This window comes from Balaenoptera borealis (genome assembly GCF_965194805.1).
Source record: "Balaenoptera borealis genome assembly, chromosome: X".
In the NCBI taxonomy this organism is placed as follows: Eukaryota; Metazoa; Chordata; class Mammalia; order Artiodactyla; family Balaenopteridae; genus Balaenoptera; species Balaenoptera borealis.
The window spans coordinates 13,795,145-13,821,259 of NC_138881.1; the positions used below are offsets into that span (position 1 = coordinate 13,795,145).

Genomic DNA, 26,115 nt, shown 5'->3' on the forward strand with positions numbered 1-26,115 from the left:
ATCACAAGGGAAACATTTTTGTCTATTTCTTTAATTTTGCATCTATCAGAGATAATGGATGTTCACTAAACTTATTGCGGTCATCATTCCATGATGTATGTAAGTCAAATCATTATGCTGTACACCCTAAACTTATACAGTGCTGTATGTCAATTATAGCTCAATAAAACTGGAGGAAAAAAAAAAAAAGAGAAGGAAAGAAAAGGAGGAGAAAACAAGGATTTGAAAAGGATTGGAGCTTGTAGAGCACAGGGACCCCCTCATCTTCAGGTCTATTTTGAGCAGGGTGTGAGTACTCAGCACACAGGGCCCCCTAATGTTTGTGGAATATAATACCTTGTACTGTTTTCCCCAGGTAATCGCCACGCCTCTCTTTATTGATCACATGTTGATATATCTTCCCAGTGGTGATGTTGTTGTCTTTATAAAGATTAATATCCAAGAACCTTTCATAATTTCCAAGGTCTAAATCAACTTCTCCACCATCGTTTAAGACAAACACTTCACCTGGGATAAAAAGGCAATGTAAAAATTAAAGATTTGCTTCCAGTAGACTATTTTTCAAAGATGAGCACAATATATTAAAGAGCTGGTAAAAGACTTATTTATAAGCCATAGTGTATCACCATTTCCATATTTCGATGGGAAAATTTAGCAATTCGATTCTATCCATGAAAGTGCATTGGAAAAATTCTGGTATTCTATTACAGTAGTTTTAAATGCTTACTGAAATTCTGTCCTCAAGATTTAGCTTCTCCAAACTCATCATATACCACATGAAAAAGGGATTTTAAAACAGCAATTTTTAAAACAAATAGCAATTGACTTCAAAGCATCAGTATCCTGGACTCTGAAATTGGCGTAAGAAAATTTTCATTGATTCCAGTCTTGGGTAAAGTCACTATTAAACAGACAGTAGATGAAAAGCAGGGCCTCCACTAGCCCACGGGAAGACTTGGTGAAACTGAGGCCAAAAAGAAAGTGAGCAATAAGCCACCTGCACAACAGCACCGTGAAGAAGGATATAGATGAAGACTTGGGGCTTCCCTGGTGGCACAGTGGTTAAGAATCCCCTGCCAATGCAGGGGACACGGGTTCGAGCCCTGGTCCGGGAAGATCCCACATGCCGCGGAGCAGCTAAGCCCATGCGCCACAACTACTGAAGCCCATGCATCACAACTACTGAAGCCTGCGTGCCTAGAGCCCAAGCTCTGCAACAAGAGAAGCCACCGCAGTGAGAAGCCCACACGCCACAATGAAGAGTAGCCCCTGCTCACCACAACTAGAGAAAGCCTGGGGGCAGCAACGAAGACCCAACACAGCCAAAAAAAAAAATTTTAAGTAATTAATTAATTTTTTAAAAATGTGTATAGATGAAGACTTAATCACACGACCGGCAACTGCGTTGACTACTGGGCGTGCCTCAGGGTCTCCAGCGTTACTTGAGGGCATCGATTGGGAGTCCAACGTCCTAAAGCCACCTTGTCAGAACTGAACCTCTCCCTGATTAAGGAAATTCTATCATTTACTTCTATAGCTAAATGTTCACAGCATAAGTTGGCTAGCTTCTGAACCTAATCAGAAGCCTTTTATAGTCTCATTTATGTCTCCCTCATAAGGTACCTAAGTGTGATCGGAAAGATCTCTAACTTTAAGGACAAAAGAGCAAAATGATGAAATTGCAATATTTTCGTGTTTCCCAAATTCCATTTCCAGTTCAAATTCTACTTTCTCATGTTTATCAGGAATTGTCAATCCATGGAAAAGTCTTTGTACTTTGATCATCTTAACTTCTGCCAAATACGGGAAGATCTCTGAAATCTCTCTAGTTAATTCAGGCCAAATCCAGTTTGGCAATACTCCAGGTATACGGCAAAGGTCTTGAAATTTTAGATTCCTAAATTTTAAAATTTTAGATTCCTATTATGTTCCTAGAAGAAAAAGAAAAGCTGTAGATCATGTCTTCAAAAACATTTTTTTTGATTTAATGCAATTATAATAAAAATGCCAACAGATTTTTTTTAACTTGCCAGTGAAACTAAAGTTAATTTGGAAGAAAAACAGGTGTGATTACCAAAACAAAACACATGAAAAATAAATAAAAATAAAAGCCCTTAAAAAATAACAGTGAGTAAAGGAAGATTAAAATATATATGTGTTAAAAAAATAAATAAAATAAAATTTAAAAAAAATGTGTATATATTTATATATTTCAGTATATACAAATATGGAGTAAGACAACATGAACAAATACTACACGAAACCAAAATACCCCAAAAAGTCCCTATTACATAAAGGAATTTAATACATGACTAAAAAAACCAAAGACATCATTACAAATCAAAGTAGGTAAAATACACAGAAATAAACTTCAAAGAAATGTGTAGGACCTATATGAAGAAAACTTTAAAACTTTACTTCAGAGACATAAAAGAAGGTATGGATAAAATGAAAGCCACTTATAAAGTTCCTGATTAGGCCAGTCAATATTTTCAGTGTTCAATTCTTCCCCAAATAAATTCATAAATTTAAAGAGTGATTTCTCATAAACTTTGATAAAAGGACTCTTTAGTTAATCTTGAAGACAACTAACATTTTGAGGTTTAAAAAAGGAGAAAAGGAATAATGAGAAAAGTCCTGATAATAAAAAGCTGCAGCTATTAAAATGGTAGGCAGGAATAAACAAAGAGATCTGGAACAGAGCAGAATACAAAGACAGAAATTTAGTATATACTGAAAGGTGGTATTTCAAGTCAGTGGAGAAAGGATGCAATCTTTGATAATTGCGATTAGGAATAGTGGCTAATCAGAAAAAAATTTAGAGAAAAAATTATGTTACATCCTCATCTCCCACCAAATTAAATTCCAGATGTATTAACAATATTAAAGTAAAAGCAAATGGTGGTGATCATTTAAAAATGTACAGAAACATCAAATCACTATATTGTGCACCAAGAACACAGTGTTGTAGGTCAATTATACTTCAAAATCAAACTCATAGAAAAAGAGATCAGATTTGTGGTTACCAGAGGAGACGGGTGGGGTGAGGGGAATTGGATGAAGGTGGTCAAAAGGTACAAACTTCCAGTTATAAGATAAGTAAGTACTAGGGATGTAATGTACAGCAAGATAAATATAATTAACACTGCTGCATGTTATACATGAAAGTTAAGAGAGTACATCCTAAGAGTTTTCATCACAAGGGAAACAATTTTTTCCTACTTCTTTAATTTTGCATCTATATGAGACGATGGATGTTCAACTAAGCTTATTGGGATAATCCTTCCATGATGTATGTAAGTCAAATCATTATGCTGTACACCTTAAACTTATACAGTGCTGTATTTCAACTATACCTCAATAAAACTGGAAGAAAAAAAATAAAGTAAAACCAAATGAAACTCTAAAAGAGCCAGAAGAAAATATAGATGAATATTTAAATATTCCTGGGACGGAGAAGCTTACAGGTGACATCAAAGGCAGAAACCATAAAAGAAACAGCTGATACATTTAGTCACACAAATGGTAAAATGAAATTTATCAGCAGCAGAAGTAATATTAAGACAAACTGCAAACAGAGTAAAAATATATACATGTGGTAAGTATAGGTTAATATACTCTGCACAAAGTATTCTTGAAAATCATTTTTCAAAATCCAAAGGAAAATTGGCATAACACATGGCGTTAGTCAATTCTGCTGCCTACCAAACAACCCTAAAATCTCAGCGACTTAGAAAACATTTACTTATTTCTCCCTCATGTTACGTAAGGGTTGTGGGTCAGTTGTGAGTCTACCCTGTGTCTTCTTATTCCAGGACCTGGGTTGAAGGAGAAATCCCTATATGGGGCATGCAGCTCTCACAGCAGAGAGCAGAAAGACAGAGACTGAGCCAAATCATGCCATTGCATTGAAAAGTTCTGCTTCAACAAGGCATATTTCATATTCACTAATATCCCACAGAGCAAAACAAATCACACGGCCAAATAAGGTGACTGACCTCTCTGGTTTGCCCAGGAGTAAAAGGGTTCCCAGGATTCAGGACTTTCAGTTTCAAAACCAGGAAAGTTCCAAACAAACCAGGAAGAGTTAACCATCCTACATGGCCAAAGGCCAAAGTCAATGGGGCAGGGAAATTTACTCCACCCAGGAAGCATGGTGACAGTTTCAAACAAATATACAATCTACCATAGACTTGAATAAGCCATTCCACCGACAAAATGAAAATCAAAGAAATCTAAATTAACATAATGAGATACCCGGGAATTCTCTGCCGGTCCAGTGGTTAGGGCTCCACGCTTCCACTGCAGGGGGCACAGGTTCGATCCCTGGTTATCCCTTTTTTTGGTTGTTTGGTATACTGTCAGGTTAGTAAAGTTTAAAAAGAATAGTATTCAGCAAAGGTATAAAGAAAACTGAAAAACCTGAAAAACATACCTACCCACCAAATCAGAAATTCTGTACCTAGGCATTTATGTTAAAAAAATAAATTTTAAAGTTTCCCTTCACAGTGTTGTTTATAATATCAATAAATTGGAAATGATTTCCTATTATTGTATAGATTCTGTGCAGCCTTTAGAAGTATAGAATCTATTAAAATGTCTACAGTAGATTAAGTTTTAAAATTAGATTGAAAAGTAGTATGACTAGGGGAGAGATAAATTGGGAGTTTAGGATTAACAGATACCTACTACTATATATAAAATAGACAACAAGGACCTACTGTATAGAATAGGGAACTATATTCAATATCTTGTAATAACCTATAATGGAAAGGAATCTGAAAAAGAATATATATATGTATAACTGAATCACTTTGCTGTACACCTGAAACATTGTAAATCAACTATACTTCAATTTAAAAAATAGTATGACTAAGATTCAGTTCATTTAAAGTTCAAAAATAAGCAAAACTGATCTATGATGTTAGAAGACAGGATAGTGGTTACCTTGGTCATTTCAGATGGGGAGAGACTGGAAGGGGCGTAAAGGGAGTTTCTGTTTCTTGAGCTGGAGGCTGATTACACATTATGTTCATTTCATCTACTGGTACTTATGATTTATATACTTTCTTGCTTGTATGTAAAAAGTTTAAGAAGAAAGTATATAAGGGCTAGTGCCTTTTTTAAGATAATTAGTATAGGGAATTCCCTGGCGGTCCAGTGATTAGGACTCTGCGCTTCCACTGCAGGGGGCACAGGTTTGATCTCTGGTCAGGGAACTAAGATCCCACAAGCCACGTGGCATGGCCAAAAAAATAATAATAATAAATAAATAAATAAAAAGAATTAGTATTTACACCAAAATTTCAACATTAACAATAATTGTTCCAAGTGGTGGGAAACGGACGATTTTTATTTTCTTCAGGTCATTCTATATTGTCAATATATTCTATATTGTCTGAGTTTTTCTCTTAACAATGAAATGTTGAGAAATATATTACCTTTATGATAAAATAAAACAAAACATAATCCATACTACAAAAGGTATAGTGAGAATGGTATCCTCACACACTGTTTTCCAAAAGGGTGGACTAATTTAGAATGTCATCAGCAATCGGAAAAATGTATCAATAACCATGAGAACATTCACAGATCCAAAATGTATGACCCAGCAGCTCTACTTCTGGAACTCTATCCTAAAGAAATTACCCAAAATACAAGAAAGAACCTCAATTTAACCCAGTGCTTTATAGGGGGGAAGTGGTCCTCCCTCATACCGTGCTCATAAGGTGAAAAAGTGCCCGCATCGATGTTTATATAGGGGTCGATTTTGATGGCAGTAACTCGGAGTCCACATGATTTTAGAATCGTCCCAATGCTGCTTGCTATGATCCCTTTACCGATGCCCGAGATGACCCCACCAGTGACCAAGATGTACTTCATTGGCAGAGGAGTGGCTGAGTGCCAGCACCCAGATAGAATCTGAAAGGTAATGAAATTAAGGGTCAGGGAAGAGAAACATGTTCTTAAACCAGTAAAGTGGAGAGTGTGTTGGACCAGAATTTCAAAAGCACACAGCACTTTTTCCAAGTATTTGAAACAAAGTCTTATCGTCTAGGTTTTTCTTTCTTGTCGACATGCAGGAAGCTCTGGATACAGCAAAATGTCTGGCTCCATTACCCTGATTTTACATTTACTCCAACTCTGTCGTGTGACAAACTTCATCATAAGAAGCCAAAATTCTCTGGGATTCAGAAGCATGGTAAAATTTTTAAGAGATCAGGCTGTGGAGTCAGATCTGTACAAGCTATACCTGGGCGAGTTACTAATCCTTTCTGTACCTGTTTCTTCATCTGTGAAATGGAATAAAAAGTACCAATCCCTTGGAATATTATTCAGCACTAAAAAGAAATGAGCTACCAATCCATGAAAAGACATGGAGGAAACTTAAGTGCATGCTACTAAGTGAAAGAAGCCCATCTGAAAAGGCACATACTGCATGATTCCAACTATATGACATTCTGGAAAAGACAAAACTGTGACGACAGTAAAATGATCAGTGGTTTTCAAAGGTTAGTGGGGGAGGGAAAGATGAATAGGTGGAGCACAGAGGAATTTTAGGGCAGTGAAACTATTCTGTATGATTCTATAATGGTGGATACAGGTCATTATACATTTGTCCAAACTCACAGAATGTATAACACCAAGAGTGAACTCTAATGTAACCTATGGACTTGGAATGATAATGATGTGTAGCTTCACTGACTGTAACAAATGTACCTCTCTGGTTCAGGATGTTGATAATGAGGAACGCTGTGGGCATGGGGCAGTGGGTGTGTGGAAACTCAGTACTTTCTGCTCAGTTTTGCTGTGGACCTAAAATTGCTCTAAAAATAGCCTATTTGGGGGGACTTCCCTCGTGGTACAGTGGTTAAGAATCCGCCTGCCAATGCACAGGACACGAGTTCAATCCCTGGTCCGGGAAGATCCCACATGCCGCGGAGCAACTAAGCCCATGCACCACAACTACTGAGCCTGTGCTCTAGAGCCCACAAGCCACAACTACTGAGCCTGCATGCCACAACTCCTGAAGCCCACGCGCCTAGAGTCTGTGCTCTGCAACAAGAGAATCCACCGCAATGAGAAGCCTGCGCACCGCAACGAAGAGCAGCCCCCGCTCGCCGCAACTAGAGAAAGCCCAAGCACAGCAACAAAGACCCAACGCAGCCAAAAATAAACAAATTTTTTTTTAATTTAAAAAAATAAAATAAAATAAAAATAGTCTATTTTTTAAATCAATATTCAAATATGCCAACATTTTAAAAAATCTTGGGACTTCCCTGGTCTTCAGTGGTTAAGACTGTGCTCTCAATGCAGGGGGCCCAGGTTCAATCCCTGGTCGGGGATCACACGTACCGCAACTAAGACCCGATGCAGCCAAATAAATAAATATTTTAAAAATAAAATTAAATTAAAAATCTTGCAGATGGTTGTGAGGATTAAATGAGCTAAGGTATATATCAGAGGTCAGGAAACCAGGGCCCACAGGTCACATCTGGCCCACTGTCTGTTTTTGTATGGCCGCCAAGCTAAGAATGTTTTACATTTTAAATGACTGAGAAAAGATCAAAAGAATATTTCATGACACATTAAAATTGTATGAAACTCAAACTTCAGTGTCCATAAATCAAGTTTTATTAGCGCACAGCCATGCCCATTATTTACATATTGTCTCTGGTGGCTTTCTGGCTACAATGGCAGAGCTGAGTAGCTGGGAAAACAGAGACCTCTGGCCCACAAAGCCTGAAATATTTACTATCTTTTATAGAAAATGTTTGCTGATACCTGGCTTAGAGGGGGTCAAAATTGACCCCTATATTAACATACAGTAAGAACTTAGTAAAAGTTAGCTACTAATGTCACTATTAATAACAATAAATATATCCTCCTTAACTATGCATGTGGAACACTGAATCTCTTCCTTACCCATCCATTTCACCATGCAGAAATATTCAAGCAGAAAAAAAAAAAAAGAAAATATTATGTCATAAAGAAATTTTATTTGACTTTCCTGCTGCTGTCTGATTCAAACCCTTTTGTTTTAGAGGCAGACAGGAAGCCCAAGAGCTACCTGGGTTACTCTACTCTGAGAACTATTGTTTTCCCCTTGAGCCTGGGCAGGGGCCTTCTGCCCTTGCCATTTCACCGAGCACGTGAAAGTGAGCCTTAACGGCATTATTCGTGTGGTCCTGAGAGGCAAACAAACGGCCAACTAAGACTATTAATATAAAATCGCAACTACAAGAAAAGAGAGTAACAAAAGCTAATAACTAGAAATCCCACTTTCTATTGTAATTCACAAATGTTTTTAAATACCTGGAAATCAAGCTCAAATGCAATCAGGTAGGAATGATTTCAGCTACCCGCTTATCCTATCTGCCTGTCTTCCCCAAAGGAATGCCTATTCTGATTTTGTAGTTTCCTCTACTTTCAAAACCAACTAGCTTAACTTAAAAGGTGTAGAGCCCTTTCACTTCAGAGCTGTGAGTTCAATTTGAATTAGCTGACCACCGTCAAGGCGAGTAAACTGAAGCCATCCAAAATATACAAACCCCATCCCAAATGGCTTCCTTAAGTCCCTAGGCCTGCCTTTCTCTACACAATACAGTTGATCATGTTCAATGTCACCGTTCCTCTTTACTAGCCACCTGGCCATCCACTCACCTGAGCTAGATTTAGCCTAAAAGATTTTCAGTCCAAACCCAGAATGCTCCTCCTATAGATCCAAAATGTATCTGAATATTCATCTCTTGCCACTTCTACTAGCCGAGGTAGTCGTTAGAGTGGGAATTTCATCACAGTCTTCCCTTACTCATCCCACTGTTGATTTTTTTCTATTTTGATAAGTGCCCCTCCTCTGGAGTCAGACAGCCTGAGCTCAAGTGCTAACTGTCACTTAATAGCTATGACCCTGGGCAACTTCAACTTTTCTAAACCTCAATTTTCTCCACCTGTGCAGTACACAGAACTAATACCAGTGCCAGCCTTATAGAGCTGCGTGAGTATTTACAAAGAGAGCGCCCAAGTGCTAAGTCAAGGTTAGCTCTTATATTTCAGAGCCCTCTACTCACTGATTCAGTCAGCTCATAAACGTTTATGGAATAGGCAGAGGAGGAAAATCTACCACAGCAAAATGTGCCTCTTTGGCATGAGCATTAATTTAGTTTGATTATTTTTAAGAAACAGAAGACTCAGGAAGTCCTTTTTTATTGCCCCCTTTGCTGCCTAAAGAATTTAGATAAAGGGCCTGTTCCTGGCATAGAGCTATCACCAGAGATATCTTCAGAGAATATGAGCTAGATGTGGTCGGGGAAGTTCTTAGAGATCAGAGCCCACTCTGTGTCCCACTGTCTCTGCCTGACCCAGCAAACATTTGTTTACCAAAATATTTGCCTTTCCATCTCCATGTTAATTGCCTTCTTCCCTTTTTTTTTTTTTTAACTATTCATTTATTTAGTTTTCGCTGCGTTGGGTCTTCATTGCTGTGCGCGGGCTTTTCTCTAGTTGCGGCGAGCGGGGGCTACTCTTTGTTGCAGTGCGCAGGCTTCTTTTGTTGTGGAGCTCGGGCTCTAGGAGCGTGGGCTCAGTAGTTGTGCCTCGCGGGCTCTAGAGCGCAAGCTCAGTAGTTGGAGCGCACGGGCTTAGTTGCTCCGCAGCATGTGGGATCTTCCCGGACCAGGGCTCAAACCCGTGTGCCCTGCATTGGCAGGCGGATTCTTAACCACTGCGCCACCAGGGAAGCCCTGCCCTCTTCCCTTTTGAAGTCCCAAACCACCACCCGCAACATCTTCTTTTGTCTTGAGCTGAAGATGGTATTTAAGGCAAGGGTTTCAACCATTTTAGCAAGTGACTAAATTTTCCTCGGTCTCTCCCATGTATACACGTTATTAAACTTTTATTTGATTTTCTCCTGTTAATCTGTCTCATGTCAACTTAATTCTTAGACCAGCCAGAAGAACCTAGAAGGGTAGAAGGAAATTTTCTTCCTCCCAGACAATTATATGCTTGACGTGTTCCCAGGTCCTGGGGGTATGGGGGTGAACAAAAAGTCAAGGTCCCTGTCCTCTTGGTCTTCACCTTTCCTGTTGGATAAAGGGGCAAATAAGCTGTTCTGTAACTACCTTGTTCTGGCACTGTCACACTATTAAAATGACTTCCCATTTGTAAAAGTTAGCAAAATGGAAAAATGCCATAGAAAACTGGAGAGTATTTATGAGAAGGCACATTATGTGGTTGTCAAAAAGCCTAAGAATCTTTCATATAAGGTATGCTTATGTTACACAACAGAGCAGGATATAAAATTAAATATATTATTATCTCAACTGTTTTTTTTTAAATTAAGACTGGTCAAATTACACCAAAATGCTACATTTTTATATTTAGGTGGTTGGGTTGCAAGCAATTATTACTTTTCCATATTTTCCAAAGCACAAGATACCTTTTTAAGCACATCAGATATTTTACAAAGTCCTTTTTGAAAATGTAACAATATCAAGGAGACACCTAGTCCTTTCTATTTTAAGCAAACAAGTAAGTTTGAAGCAAAATTTTAAAACAACAGGAAAAGCAGGTTCTTCAAGCTACTTCTAGAATCAGGATTTTTTTTCTCTTGTGAAGACCATTATTTACATTTACTCTTATATGCAGTGAGCAGACCCAATTGTCTGTAAAATAGGCATGTGTAGGGCTGTCCACTGTCCAATAAAAACATTAAAAAAAATTACACTGTGTAATTTTAAATTTTCCAGTAGCCATATAAAAAGTAAAAAGAAACAGATTAAGTTCATTTTAATAATATCTTATTTAACCCAATGTATCCAAAATACTATCATTCAACACATAATCAATGTAAGAATATTTTGGTGAGATAATTTACATCCCTTTTTTTTTTTTTTGTAATGTCTTCCGAAATTAGGTGTGCCTACGCACAGCACATCTCAATTCACACTGGACAGTGCAGGCCTAGAGCAACTAAAAACAGAAGCACCAAGAGATACCTTCTCAATGACGGCCATTTAAAAAGTAGTCAAAAACAAAAGAGTACTTACTGCATGAGCCCACTTTATGAAGTTTTAGAACAGGCAAAACTAAGCTCTGATGGAAATCAAGGGGTGAGGCGGTTGTGGATCGACCGGAGAGGAGCACGAGGGAACTTTCTGGAGTGATGAAAATGGTCTATGTCTACTTTGGGGTAGTGGTTACACTGGTGTATAATTTGTCAAAATCCCCGATCTGCACGCTTAAAATGGGGGCATTTTACTGAACGTAAATTAGACATCAAATGTGGAGAAACTGTTGCAGAAAGAAAGCTATGTTGTAGCAGCAGCGGACTCGGGCTCAGAGCGCCCCAACCAGCTCCGACCCGGGAAACGCGAAGGTCGCCGTTTAACTAGTGCCCCGGGCGGGGGAGGAGACAGAAAGGCCATCTCACGCCGCGCGGGGCTGCACTTCCGCCAACGCCGTCTCGGGGCTCCTGGGGCCCGGGAGCAACCGGGCGGGGGCCGCGGCGGGCCCCAGCGCCCGGTTCCGAGGCGGGGTGCGCGCCGAAGCGCCGCTCGCGGACGCGGCGCTCCGGAGCCCGGGCCGCGGGCCGCCGCAGGGCGGGCTCCCAGGGCCCCGGCCCTGCCCCGCCGCTATCTGCCCGCGGGCAGAGAGCACAGGGTGCGGGGACGCGTGCGGCGGCCGCCCTCCGAGGGGACAAAGGCTCCCGGTCCCATGAGCGCGCCGGGCTCGGGGCGCGGGCTGGCGGGCGGCCCCGGCGCTGAGGCCCGGGCGGGGAGTTACCTGTGCTTTGGCGGCGGCGGTGGCGCGGAGGGTGGCCGGTGGAGCCGGCGAGCTCCGCCTCGAGGCCCGCCCGCGCTCACCTGTCGGGCTGGGGAGGGGTCCACCGCCAGCGGTGTCCCGAGTCGCCCCCGTGTCCCTCCCGCCGCCCGCGCGGGCCTCGGGGTGCATGGCGCCCTCCTCGCCCACCTCCCCCTCTCCTGCCGCCGCGGGCCCCACTGACTCACGCCGGTGAGCTCGGGGTTGGCACCCGGGTTTGTGCAACGCTCCGAAACAAGCGCCCCTCAAGTGACTCCTCAGGCGTTGGTGGCTTCCCGTCACCCTCCGCCCTGGACTCACTTGGCCCCAGGCCTGGCTCAGCCCGGGGACTGCTCCTCCCCTCCGCGGCTTGCTGAGCACCGGCACCTCGGAGACTCGGGTGAACGCCAGGTCCCGGCGCCCCGGCCCCTCGGCACGCCCAGACCCTGCTCGGGTCCTCGCGTCCCGCTCTCGGCGCCAGAAAGAGCTTCTCTGGGTCACGGAGAGCAACTGCAGGAGCGCGGAGCAGAGGACGACGATCAGATGGGATGCCGGCCTTTGAGGGGCTCACAATCTGGGGGGAGGGCTACACCTTTATTGGAATCAGTAAGGTTCCTGGAACAGTACGCTGTAGCAAAAATTAAAATTTAAAATGCGAGGGGCAGGAGGACGACAATCAGGACTTCGCCGAGTGACTTTTTAAAGAGTATTTGGAGGATGGTTAGCGCCTTGGTGCCAGGAAAGGACACAGCAGGTTATTAAGGCGAAGGGAAGAACATAAACCACTGAAGGAGAGAGGATCTAACTAGGGACAATAGGAGGGTTTGGAATCAGACGGAAGGGTTAGGAAAGTGGTGAAAATTTTGAATGACCAGGTGAGTCACTAGAGGGCCGAGTGGGGAGAGCGTCATTGAAGACCCAGTGGAGTCTAGAAACCATCATTGTGTAATGAGCTCCAGCTACAGTTGTGCAAGATGTCTATAGGTCGGTATATAAATATTGATAAAACCAGAGTTTGCTGGTTGAGTAGAGTAGAAGGATGAGAGTGAGGAAGTTAAGGGCACTGAAAGAATGTGATGGTAGTGACGCACCAGGGGTCTAGTCCCCAGAGGAAAGGGAGGGAGAGGAGCAGGGAGCGGATAGACTGGAAGAGAGAAAAGAGATGGACCAAAAGATGAGGGCCTGTGGGAATGAAGGAACTGAGGAGTTGTCACCACAGTGTGGGTGTCGGCGATGTCAAAGGGGAAGCAATTCCAGGAGATGATCCAGTTTAGGGTCTGACTCTGGAACGGAGTCAAGTGAGATGGGCGTCACTGGAATTGGGTCTAGCGCCCACCAGGCCAGTGTGGGGGACACTGAAGGCCCCCGGAAGGATGGCGGAAATTGGAGGAGTCAATTGAGGCCAAGGAACCAAGTCTCCAGTGAATGTGGAGGAGCAACCCGGAAGCTAGTAAATGACAGCAACAAAGAAGGGTAGAGGGATGTCTGGCAAAATTCGATCAGTTTCAAAACAAAAGGGAGTTTCTCCTTATCAAGAATGACAGAGCAGTGCCATGGAAGAAGCAGTAAGGAGCTGAGGATGGTGATGTCAACTTCTGGGAAAATGAGCAGAGGCTCCACTCAGCAGGAATGGTAGGGGAGACCCAAGTCTCCATGGAGGCCAAGAAATAATTTTTTTTTTTTTTTTTTAAAGCAAAAGCACCTTGTAAAAAGGCTGGAAGCACAGAGGGCTTTGTTGTGAAACAAGTCTTCCAGAGGACCCAGTGGAAAGAATGCTTGTGAAACAGGTTGACATGGACGGTGATACTTAATACCCGCCACATATGTAAGGCTTCCCTCCACATTTCGGTACTTTGTTTCCTTTTTACAACCAGGACAGCTATTAAGATCCCCTTTTTATAATGAAGAACCTGAGGCTTAGAGATGTGAAATGCCCTGACCAAAATATCTGTCCCCAAAGTCAGACTCTTTCACCACAGGATATAAGGCCTCATCCTTATTCTATTTATCTACGAGGTCAACAGATGAAGGATACTTTGTGAATACAAAGGGGTTATGATAACTATTGTATCATTAATCCAAAATGGGAAAATATTTGAGCAGAAAAACAAATTTGATAACAGGGTTCAGATTGACTGATTTGTGTGGGATCAGAGCGTATCCTCATTCAACAGGTGTTTTATTCATGGCCTGTATAGCATTGAGGATAAAAAAAGAAGAAAAAGAAAAAGAAGTCTGTCATTAAGTTGACGGCTTGTGTTCTTTTTTTCTTTTTTACTTTTTTTTTTTTTTTTTGGCAGGTGCCGAGTGGCATGCGGGATCTTGGTTCCCCTTCCCTGACCAGGGGTTGAACCCATGCCCCCTGCAGTGGGAGCGTGGAGTCCTAACCACGGGACCACCAGGGAAGTCCCTCGTGTTCTTTTATAATCTTTTGTTTTGAAGAGTTCTAACCTTCAGGACGATTGTAAACCCTGGGGAACATGGACATCATCATGATTTTGCGTGGAGATAGAGCAAAAGTAAGGCTGAAAGGGATGGCCCCCACCTCTGCTATCAGAAGGGTCAGCACTGTATTCCTTTCATAGGTGAAGAAACTCGAAGGGGAAAGGATGAGGAATGACTCAAGTTTACTCACCCATTAGATAGTGGAGTTAGCACCCCTGTCCTAGGCTTCTGACCGAAATTCCAGGCTCATTCCAATCACCCTTGAACCAAATATCCTTTTTCTGGAAAGTGTTCACCACTTTCAGGTTCTGACTAAATCCTAGAAAGGCATTGGTCCTAAGATATCTCCTGACTTTCAGAGATTAATCAATACCCAGACTCTAAAAAGAGGTTGGAATGTCATTGATGCCACGGAATTGTACACTTAACAATGGTAAAATGGCAAGTTTTATGTTATATATATGTTTACACAGTTTAAAAAATTAATGGGGCTTCCCTGGTGGTGCAGTGGTTAAGAATCCGCCTGCCAATGCAGGGGACACGGGTTTGAGCCCTGGTCCGGGAAGATCCCACATGCCACAGAGCAACTAGGCCCGTGCGCCACAACTACTGAGTCTGCGCTCTAGAGCCCACGTGCCACAACTACTGAAGCTCGCGCGCCTACAGCCTGTGCTCCGCAACAAGAGAAGCCACTGCAATGAGAAGTCTGCGCATCGCAACGAAGAGTAGCCCCCGCTCGCCACAACTAGAGAAAGCCCGTGCACAGCAACAAAGACCCAACGCAGCCAAAAATAAATTAATTAAATAAATTTAAAAAAATAATAATGGTGTAATACACCAGAAACCATTGAATTGTACAGTTTCAACAGGTGTGGATGGCATGTGAATTATATCTCGATAAAGCTGTTTGGAAAAAAAAAAGTAGGTTGAGCCTGTTAAGCTAAAGTCCTGGACCACCCTCTTACACTGTTGGTGGGAATGTAAACTGATACAGCCACTATGGAGAACAGTATGGAGGTTCCTTAAAAAACTAAAAATAGAACTGCCATATGACCCAGCAATCCCACTACTGGACATCTACCTGGAGAAAACCATAATTCGAAAAGATACATGCACCCCAATGTTCACTGCAGCACTATTTACAATAGCCAGGACATGGAAGCAACCTAAATGTCTATCAACAGAGGAATGGATAAAGAAGATGTGGTACATCTATACAATGGAATATTAGCCATAAAAAGGAATGAAATTGTGTCATTTGCAGAGACGTGGATGGACCTAGAGACTGTCATACAGAGTGAAGTAAGTTGGAAAGAAAAAAACAAATACAGTATATTAACACGTACATGTGGAATCTAGAAAAATGGCATAGATGATCTTATTTGCAAAGAAGAAATAGAGACACAGACGTAGAGAACAAACATATGGATACCAAGGGGGAAGGGGGGGGTGAAGTGGGAAGTTGGGATTGACATATATATACTACTATATATAAAATAGATAACTAATGAGAACCTACTGTATAGCACAGGGAACTCTACTCAGTGCTCTGTGGTGACCTAAATGGGAAGGAAATCCAAAAAAGAAGGGATATATGTACACATATGGCTGAATCACTTTGCTGTGCAGCAGAAACTGACACAGCAGTGTAAAGCAACTATACTCCAATTAAAAAAAAAAGTCCTGGACCAGAATTGTAAATATACCTCAGGCTGGAAAACTGGAGAGCAAGGAAATCAGAATTGTAATCTGTCCCACACATACTCACACAGGTCACTGGAACTAGGCTACTCTTCTCAAGATGGTGTGGGGTGGGGGGAGGAATACGTAATGCTTAAGACTGTGCTTGGGAAATACGTTCATGAACTCCCTACTCTGAAGGCGGAGTTGTTCACTTGGCCAGCTTTTTGTTGTTGTCCATTTGTTTACACGTTATTGTGGGAAAAGTTGAATATATAGAAAAGCAAACCTAAAACTCGAACTTCAACAATTATCAATCCATGGCCAGGTTTGTTTCATCTGTATCCCCACCCATTTCCCCCATCCTGTATTAATTTGAAGCAAATGCCAGGCATCCTATTATTTCATTGGTAAATATCTCAGTATGACCCTAAAAGATTAGAACTCTTTTAAACACACACACACACACACACAATAGAATTACCACAATTTAAAAATTAATAATTCCTATGTCCATCACACATGAATGGGTAAACAAAAAGTGGAATATACGTACAATGGAATACTCTTCAGCCTTTTTTAAGATAGCCTCTTTTTTTGTTCTATTCACTGGTTTGTTTTTTATTTTTTAGATTTCACATATAAGTGATGATATACAGTATTTGTCTTTCTCCATCTGATTTATTTCACTAAGCATAAAACCCTCCAGGTCCATCCATGTTGTTCAAATGGCAAAATTTCATTCTTTTTTATGCTGAGTAGTATTCCGTTGTATATATATAGCACATCTTTATCCATTGGTCTGTTGATGTACCCTTAGGTTGCTTCCATATCTTGGCAATTGTAAATAATACTGCTATGAACATTGGGGTGCATGTATCTTTTCGAATTAGTGTTTTCATTTTCTTTGGATATATACCCAGGAGAGGAATTGCCGGATCGTATGGTAGTTCTATTTTTAATTTTTTGAGGAACCTCCATAATGTTTTCCACAGTGGCTTCATCAATTTACATTCCCGCCAACAGTGTACAGGGGTTCCCCTTTCTCTACATCCTCACCAACATTTGTTATTTGTGGTCATTTTGATGATAGCCATTCTGACAGGTGTGAGGTGATATCACATTATGATTTTGATTTGCATTTCTCTGATGATTAGTGATGTTGAGCATCTTTTCATGTGCCTGTTGGCTATCTGTATGTCTTCTTTGGAAAAATGTCTATTCAGGTCTTTTGCCCATTTTTTAATCAGGTTGTTTGGGTTTTTTTGATATTAAGTTGTATGAGCTGTTTTTGTATTTTGGATATTAACCCCTTATCGGTCATATCCTTTGCAAATATATTCTCCCATTCAGTAGGTTGTCTTTTCATTTTATGGATGGTTTTCTTTGCTCTGTAAAAGCTTTTAAGTTTAATTAGGTCCCATTTGTTTATTTTTGCTTTTGTTTCCTTTGCCTTAGGACAGCGGTCCGCAACCTTTTCGGCACCAGGGACCGGTTTCGTGGAAGACAATTTTTCCACGGGGGGCGGGGGATGGTTCAGGCGGTAATGCGAACAATGGGGAGTGGCAGATGAAGCTTCGCTCTTTCACCTGCCGTTCACCTCCTGTTGTGCGGCCCCAGGGGTTGGGGACCCCTGCCTTAGGAGACAGATCCAAAAAAATATTGCTACAATTTATGTCAAAGAGTGTTCGAAGTAGCCTTTTTTAAGGCAGAATTTTAAGGAAATTCTAACACATGCTACAACATGGATGAACCTTGAGGACATTTGCTCAATGAAATGAACCAGGCACAAAAAGACAAATGTGGTATGATTCCACTTACATGAGGTTCCTGGAGTAGTCAAAAATCATAGAGACAGAAAGTAGCTTGGTTGCCAGGGACTGGGGGGAACAGAGCACGGAGTTGTTTAGTGGGTACAGAGTTTCAGTTTTGCAACAGGAAAACAATTGTGGAGATTGGTTCCACAACAATGTGAATGTACTTAATACTACTTAACTGTACACTTTAAAATGATTAAGGTGGTAAATTTTGTTTATCTAGCACAACTAAAATTTTTTAAACTTAACAATTTCTTAATCTCATGAACTATCCAGTCCCCAAATTTCCAATTCTTATAAACGTCAAAAAATTTTCCCCACTGTGTTTGTTTGAGGATCTAAAGAAAATCTGCAAGTTGCCATGGGTTGTTTTTTAGGTCGTTTTTAATCTATAGCTTCCCCTTCCCCCCTTCCTTGCAATTTATTTGAAGAAACAAGGTCGTCAGCCTGTGGTCTCTCACAGCCTAGATTCTGCTCCCTGCATCCCGTGGTGTCCTTTAATAGTTTCCTCCGTCCCCTGTATTCCCTGTAAATTGGTAGGTGGACACAGAGGGCCTGGGCTAGTTTTGATATGGACTCAGAAGGAGATTAAAGACATCCATGTCCGCGGGGTCGACCCTGCTGAACCAGAAAAGGTGAGGCTAAACCACCAGCCAAGCTGCTTAGAGTGACAGAGACGCGGCGTAGTCGCCTAGATCAGGAACCCACAAAGCCGGGGGAGGAGAAAAGGAAGCGGGGCTGGGCTACGTGGGGAAAGCCCTTTATCCGGTTTCCAATCGCCTAATCGAGTTACGAAAAAAACAGTCAGCGGGGAGGGCGGGGCCTTTGTCCGGAAGTGACGCTAGCGCGGCCGGCGGCTGAGTTACAGGGGAGGCGGGGCGACACATAGACTGGCTGCTCCGAGGTCGCACTTGCGAGTATCGCCCTGAGAGACGCGCCTTGTGGAGTCGGGCGTAGGCGGCACCCGCTAGGGTCTCCGGTGACCCCGACCGCGGTGGCGGCCCCGCGGGCGGGATGTTCCGGGGTTTGAGCAGTTGGTTTGGCTTGGAGCAGCCGGCGGCGGGTGGCCGGCAGTACCAGGGAGACGGACAGCCCAAGGGAGACGCTCCACCCGAGCAGCGCTCCGAGGCGGTGACGGAGTCCGCGGAGGGGGAGCTACAACAAGCCGGGGACCAGGAGCTCCTTCACCAGGCCAAAGGCCTCGGCAGTGAGTCTCCCCCGGCCTCCGGGACCACAGAGTTTCGGAGAGCGCCCGCATCCCACCTCCTGCCGCCCCTGGGCGTGGGCCACCAATGGTCGGGGGTGTGGGGTGGGGAGAGGAAGGTGTGTCTGTCAGTCGGTCCTCTGGGGACCGGAGAGGTTGATGAGGATCTGGGCAAGGCCGAAGCCTCCTCTAGCAGTCAAATCCTGTGCCTGAAGTTCCTAGTGACATGTCACTCTTTGCAGAGTGTGTCAACATTGGGAGCAGGGCCGCAGTAAAGCAGTGGGGCTCCACGTCTTTAGGTTTGACGAGGAATCTTTTTTGTTCAACTCACCAACTTTCACCTCCACCGCCTCCCACCCAGAGGACAGGGGACGTTGAGGAGCTCGAGTGCCTTTTTGCCCTTAGGTCAGAATGTGTCGTCCCAAGTAAATGGAGGAAGAGTTATTAAGGCCTATGGCAGGCAGGCTCATGTCCTTTTAGGTGCATTGGGACCTTTTTCCTTAAGGCGGGAAAGTAGTTGCCAGTTATTGTCTGTGTTGCAAGTTTCAGCACTAGATGTTTTGTGAACGATTCATCTCTTTAAACACCCCAGTTTGGGAGAACGAGCGCAGAGTTAGCGGCCCAAAGTTATGCTGATGGTAAATGGTAGAAGTGAAATTTGAACCTGGGGCTGTCTAATTTCAAAGCCCATGCTCTCTCCCAGCTTACAGTCTAGTTCGGGAGGAGGGTATAAATAATAGGCATGCAGAATAAACACATGCTGTAGTAATTCTGCTCCTGGAGAGATCTTGGCAGGCTTAAATAGTCGGAGAAAACGTCTTTAAGAAGGTGGCCCTAAAGCAGACAACACTACAAGTGAGAGATTAAATTTGGCAAGCAATTTTAAAGAATTTACTTCAAGATACTACAAGGCAAGAGCATAGGACAGGCTGGAGCCTGAGAGTGGAGAAACACATACTTGAGTAAGAAAGGCTCTAACGTTCAAAAAGTTTACTGTGGGGTGGAGAGGCAGGGAGAACAGGCATAATCTCAAATCATGGCAGTACACAATCTAAGCCCCAAGGCTCCAAACAGTGTACAAGAGAAATAAAACTAAGTGCTATGCAGTGAAATCACTAGAGGGAACAATTATTTCCTGTGTGGAAAATTGGGGAGAAACGTGTTTGGAATATTCGAGAGATGTAAGGAGATGAATTTGACTAGAGCAGAGAGGCTATGTTAGGTAGCTGGGATAAATAAAAGTGGGACCACCTTAGGAAAAGCTGGGTATGATTGTTTCCTTGATTTCATAGAACATGGAGAATCATTTTCGTTTATCTTCAGAGGAGTATCAAAAGTGGCTTCTTAAAACTTAGGGCTCTATTGAAATCTCATGTTTATATTTCGTAATAAAGACCCCCGAATATTTTTTTAATGTTTTCGATACGGATGTCTACTTTGGAGCTTAACGCTGCCATCTCTTTCTTTCCTCACCAGACTCTCTCTTCTCTCTCTCTTTTTAAAAAATATTTATTTATTTATTGGGCTGCACCGGGTCTTAGTTGCAGCATGCAGGATCTTTAGTTGCGGCATGCGGGATTAGTTACAGCGCGGGATCTAGTTCCCTGACCAGGGATCGAACCCGGGCCCCCTGCACTGAGAGCACGGAGTCTTAGCCACTGGACCACCAGGGAAGTCCCCCTCCCCAGACTCTCTTGAGGTTGGGTAGGCTAAGGTTAGATGGAAGTACTTCCCCACCCACACACGCACTGTGAATGCAAAGTTTCCAAAGAAATTAGAGCTCTCTTGGCTCTGAAATTTGATTTTAAAAAGATGTAAAGGTCCTAGTTTGTACACAACCCCTCAAAAAGAAAAGAGATGATTAAATACTTTTTATTTCTACATAGTGATCCTAAGAGGTATATTCTTTAAAAAGACCCACCTCTGTTTTGAAAACTGAAGTTAAACATCTCTGTGCCTGATTCCCACTGAGTAGATTCATTTCTTTGACCTTTTAAAAATCTACATGGAGGGACTTCCCTGGTGGTCCAGTGGTTAAGAATCCGCCTGCCAATGCAGGGGACACGGGTTCGAGCCCTGGTCCGGGAAGATCCCACATGCCGCGGAGCAACTAAGCCCGTGCGCCACAACTACTGAGCCTGTGCTCTAGAACCCACGAGCCGCAACTTCTGAAGCCGGTGCACCTAGAGCCCCTGCTCCACAACAAGAGAAGCCACCACAATGAGAAGCCCTGCACATCGCAATGAAGAGTAGCCCCCACTCGCCGCAACTAGAGAAAGCCTGCACGCAGCAACGAAGACCCAACACAGCCAAAAATAAATAAATAAATAATAAAAATAAATTAATTTTAAAAAAAGAAATATTTGGAAAACACAGTGTTTCTTTAAAAAATAATAATAATAATAAAATCTACATCGAATTTCCTGGGGCTCCATTTGTTCTGTAAACTTTTGTTGAGTGCCTCCCTTCAAGATTGGAGCGTAAATACTTCTGGTTCACGGTGACCTATTTCTACATTTAGGCAACTTTATAAATTAGGCACCAGTTAGGAGTGGCGGACACCCAGGCCTATATTCCACTTCCTAACCCCAAATTAAACCTTCTTATCCTTGGATCTCCCTCCTGATGAACTTAGGACTCGCTGTGATCACAGAAGGAGGGCAGTTTATTAGGAAACTCACTGAAGAGCTTCTCCCTACCTCCCAAGGCCTCATACCCCAGAGTAACTTCTTATTCAGCGCAGATTGGTTAGTTGGTTTTTGTTAAAGTCCAATTATCTATACTCTTATCTATACTCTTTCTCTAAAACAAATCCATACCTCTGAGAGTGTAGTATCTGAGTCATTCACACAGCTTAAATAAGTGGGAGGGTGGCCAGAGATGAGCTTTGGCTTTTTCAAAACTGTCCCTAAGGCCAGTCCGTGCCCAGGAATGGAGGAAGGGCCACCTCCTCTTCCTTCTCCTTTGAAAAATGCTATTAGTATTTGCAGTAGAACTGTGTTAATGAGACCATCCTCTTTTTCTATAGGGAAAGTGCATTTCAAGTTCTAGATGCCTCACTTGCTTAGTTTACAACTAAGGACTCCAAAAATTAGTTGTGTATGTAGGAAAATATATGTCTGCTTTGATATAGAAGTAAAATACCCAGTTTGGTTCTGATGAGAAACCCAGGTTTACCATGAGGAGGGCAGTGCAGATGGTCAAGAGCTTGGATCCCATGGCTTGTGAACAATACGAAAAAGAACAGGGGATTTTAGCTTCAAGAAGAAGAAACTTTAGGGGCATCGCTCAAAATTTTTAAAGGTTTTTTGGTAGAAAAGAAGTCATTTTATGTTACTTAAGAGGACAGATCTAAGTCTGAGAGGTAGAAATGACAAGGGATGTGAAAAGGATTTTCTAACTAGAGATGGATAACAGTAATAATTGTCTGCCCTTCGAAGTCATGTGCTCCCCATCCCTAGAAGTGGGGCTACCTGGATAGGAGGTTGAATAAGGTAAGTGCTAAAGTCCCTTCCAACACGAAGATTCTAAAATCGTGTGAAATATATAGTATTTTTGAAAAATTAACCAGCCTTTTCATAAGAATATTAATTTTCTAAAGCTGCCTTAAAAACCACTGTCTATTTATTATTTTCCTATTCTAGAAGCAAGCCTTAAACTCTACCTTCCTCTCTTTACTCTGATAAATTTATGCTTTTTCTGACCTTTTGAGAACCTTCCCGCTTTTCTTTACCTTTACCATCCATTCAGTTTTGCAAGCCCTTGTCACTTGCTCATCTGACGTGAGGCAGTGTGGGATTGGGGCACCAGCTTGCCATTTAGAGGCAGGTAACCTGTGTTTGAATTCCCTATACTACTTATTGTCTTTATTGTGATGTCATTTGCAAATTACAGTAAGTCCAACAAACAGGCTTAAACAGAACGGACCTTTGTTGTTTGTGTCAAGGGTCGCCAAGACCACCCCCAGGTTTGCTGAGCGCCCACCAAAATTGGGGTTTCTTTAGGTAGGAGGAAGGGGATAAGCTATTGGCTAGGCAGTCAGCCAGGTCTGCCCCACCTTCATGGACAAATCATTTATCCTCTGTGGGCCTTGGCTTCCCTATCTGTAAACCGGGCTAATTATACCCATTCTTCCTGGGATGGTTGTGGCATGATGAAAATGAAGGTAAAGTGTTAGTGATCTGCCCACTCCTTCCATTAAGTTGCTGCGTCTACTCACGTTTTACTTAGACTTGCTTTTCTTTGGTTGCCGCTTCAGTTCAGACCCTCTCTCCTTGTGCCTAAGTCTCTGAAGTGGACATTGTACTCCTGTTACTTCCTGTTAACTCTTACCTGTGTCTCAATTTTTCTAACCACTTAATAAAAACTGTCTTTAACTTGGTGTCAGCCGATCTCTTCTGCACAATAGCAGACTTCTGGTCTTTTTGAGCATCCTACCTGAAAATCTCTTGTCCTGCTCTCCCACCACCCACTCCTCTGACTTCGGATTTTCTAATTACTCTTGGGAGACACCCCTCCCTTCTGGGGTGCCTCAGTTTAATGAATAATCTTGCTCCTCTTGTTGTCTTTGAATCCTTTTTTGTTGGTTTGTTTGTTTAGAAATGGACATCCCTTGAGGGCAAGAACTGTGCTTTCTCAGGACTTCCCTGGCTGTCCAGTGGTTAGGACTCAGCACTTCCACTGTAGGGGGCCTGGGTTCGATCCCTGGTTGGGGAACTAAGATCCCACAAGCCAAGTGGTGCGGCCAAAAAAAAAAAAAAGAGAGACGAATCTAATTCAAAAGGTATTCCTGAGAAAATCTTACAGGGAACCCTGCTCTTTTAGAAGTTTGGATTTGTCTATCTGCAGAGAATATTTTTAGGAAGTAGTGTGGCTGTCTACCCATTTTATCATACCACTCTGGGTAAATAGGCTAGTCACAACCAAAGGGAAATCAGGGATCTCCCTAAAGCTCAGCATTTATGTCACTCCCCATTCATGCATTTAGCGAGTACTTACTGGTCACTCTCTGGGGATACACTGGTGAATCAGACAGCCTTGGTCCCTGCCCCAGTGGGGCTTAGGATGGGTCTTCAGTCTAGCTGAGAGGACGCATTCACCAAGTAATGGATAGAGTGTCATAGATATTTTTGATCTGGCACCACAGGTAGTGAGGGAACACCTCTTAGGGACACCTACGCTGGCCAAGGAGCCGGGGACCATTTCTTGAGAAGTGATGTGTAAGCGGAGGCTCACAGGATGCGTAGAGTTAGCCAGGAAAAGGGAGGGCTGATAAAAGTGTTTCAAACCAAGGAATAACATATTTGGGGCCTCCTTGGAGATACTCGAGAATTTCTTGTGGTCATACAAGTGTAGAATAGGAGGAGGAGGATGGCAGGAATGAGACCAGAGACAAGGAGCTTCCTGAGATAGTCACAGTGGGTGTTGATACCAGGAACAGATGAACGCCCTCAGACGCAGTGGGAGAAAGGAGACTGTTTAATGCTAAAGGAGGTGGTAAGTGGGAGAGATGGTCCTTCGGATCAGGAGATAGTCCTTCTGCTCCCAGGTAACGGTACGAATCTCCTGATTTTCTGTGGCACCACCCATTTAATCAGGGGTGCCAGGCTCCCTGGGCCGTTCTTAGCGGGGTCTTCTCCCTGCCTGAGTGTTGTGAGTCAGCCCACCTGCCCCCTCAGCACGGGCAAGTAGCAGAGGCAAGCCTGCCCTAACTTACGGAGCATTTTCTGTGCGATGAGATTTGAAGGCCAGTTGCCCGGGGCATCCCCCACTACCACCTGCCTGAGGTCGCTTCCTGCAGCCCAGATTCTGTAGAATGTGGACTTTGAAATGATACTTGTCTACAAATACACCTTCATATCATAGTGCAAAAAGAGTCTTGATACAAATGTCTTTTCAGGTCTTTAGAAAAGTTAATTTTGTGTTTTCGTTTTGTCTTGTGAAGTTCGTATGTTCCAGTTTGAATTTCGTTCTATATATTTGCTCATTATTATTAGTGAAGAGATTTATATTAGGGCCTGCCAAGATTTCTATTTATTAAAAACTCCCCCAGATTTATCATGGGATGAGTTAATCTAGGAGAGGAGGGGCTTTTTTCCTTCTTTTTTGATCATGAGGGAAGGAGAAAATAAAGATGGGATGCTTCGGGTTTAGGAAGGAAAGAAAGTAAAAAGTAGCCTTGATCTTATTGTAAAGTAGGCGGGGAGATTACTTGCTGAGATAAGTTAGAACTGGAGACTGGAGAAGGGCAAGGTAAGTTTGAAACAGCTACTGGGGTGAACTGGGGACTATGCTAACAGTCTTTGAAAGCAACGAATTAAAGGCCCAGTATGGATGGCCTGTCCACTGAGAAAGTGGAGTACTGTCAGCGCTTCTCGCTCATTGTTTCAAGTCCTCATTAACAAGGAACATGCCCTACGGTTTAAGAGTCTTACAAGCACTTATTAAGGGAGAAATCACAAATACAATAACCATTGTACTTGAATGGAGCATAGACTCTTTTTTATTCTTTACAGACTATCTATTTAACTTTGCAACTGCTGCTACAAAAAAGATAACCGAATCAGTTACTGAAACAGCACAAACAATAAAGAAATCAGTAGAAGAAGGAAAGATAGATGACATCATTGATAAGGTACATTTAAATATCTTTCGGAAATAGAAGTTTATGAAATGCATTAGCAGCTAATATAATCGTCCCTTCTTACGAACTTTATTAACCCAAGTAGGGTATCATATTCTGATAAATATCATATTCTTGGGGTTTTTTCTCTCTTTTTTGTATAATAAGTAGCTATAAGTTACCTGATTTAAATAACCTTTGTTTTTGTTTTAATATATTCTAAAATACATTGATACTTTTGGATAATACTAAGCTTTTCATATTGTGAGTTTAATTTTCAACTATAACCATTTCAGAATACATTTATGCCTTTGTATCATTTGGGTAAGTTTTAAAAGTCCTAGACCAATAGGAACAACCCTTTTAAGACTCTAAGGAGTGAGTTTGTTCATTTTTTGCAGTGGTAGGGTACAGGCCTAGGGAATTTCATTTATGTTGGTAACTATTTGAACTAAGGAGGTCATCAGTTAAACTTTAGATAGCTTATTATTTAGATATTTTCGTTGTGTGTACTATTTGTTAGAATGAGATTTGACCTGTCTTTTATT

At 42.4% G+C, this 26,115-nt stretch overlaps 2 protein-coding genes across 11 annotated transcripts in view; one reads left to right on the plus strand and one right to left on the minus strand.

Annotated features, from left to right (window-relative positions):
- CTPS2 (CTP synthase 2) overlaps window positions 1–23,697 on the minus strand; it is a 128,940-nt gene extending 105,243 nt beyond the window's left edge. Inside the window, exons 1-4 of one of the 10 annotated variants that reach the window (XM_082375687.1) lie at window positions 11,785–11,884; window positions 11,049–11,156; window positions 5,718–5,922; window positions 337–507 (exon numbers count right to left, since the gene is read on the minus strand). In XM_082375687.1, the coding sequence (XP_082231813.1) occupies window positions 337–507; window positions 5,718–5,883 (337 nt within the window). In that variant the 5' untranslated portion in view covers window positions 5,884–5,922; window positions 11,049–11,156; window positions 11,785–11,884. The other 9 variants (XM_082375689.1, XM_082375692.1, XM_082375688.1 and 6 more) reach the window with 9 other exon arrangements.
- The window catches only part of SYAP1 (synapse associated protein 1), a 28,249-nt gene continuing 20,707 nt past the window's right edge, over window positions 18,574–26,115 (plus strand). Inside the window, exons 1-2 of the mRNA XM_082375823.1 lie at window positions 18,574–18,948; window positions 25,461–25,579. Coding sequence (XP_082231949.1) covers window positions 18,756–18,948; window positions 25,461–25,579 — 312 coding nt within the window. The 5' untranslated portion in view covers window positions 18,574–18,755. The remainder of the gene's footprint in view (window positions 18,949–25,460; window positions 25,580–26,115) is intronic.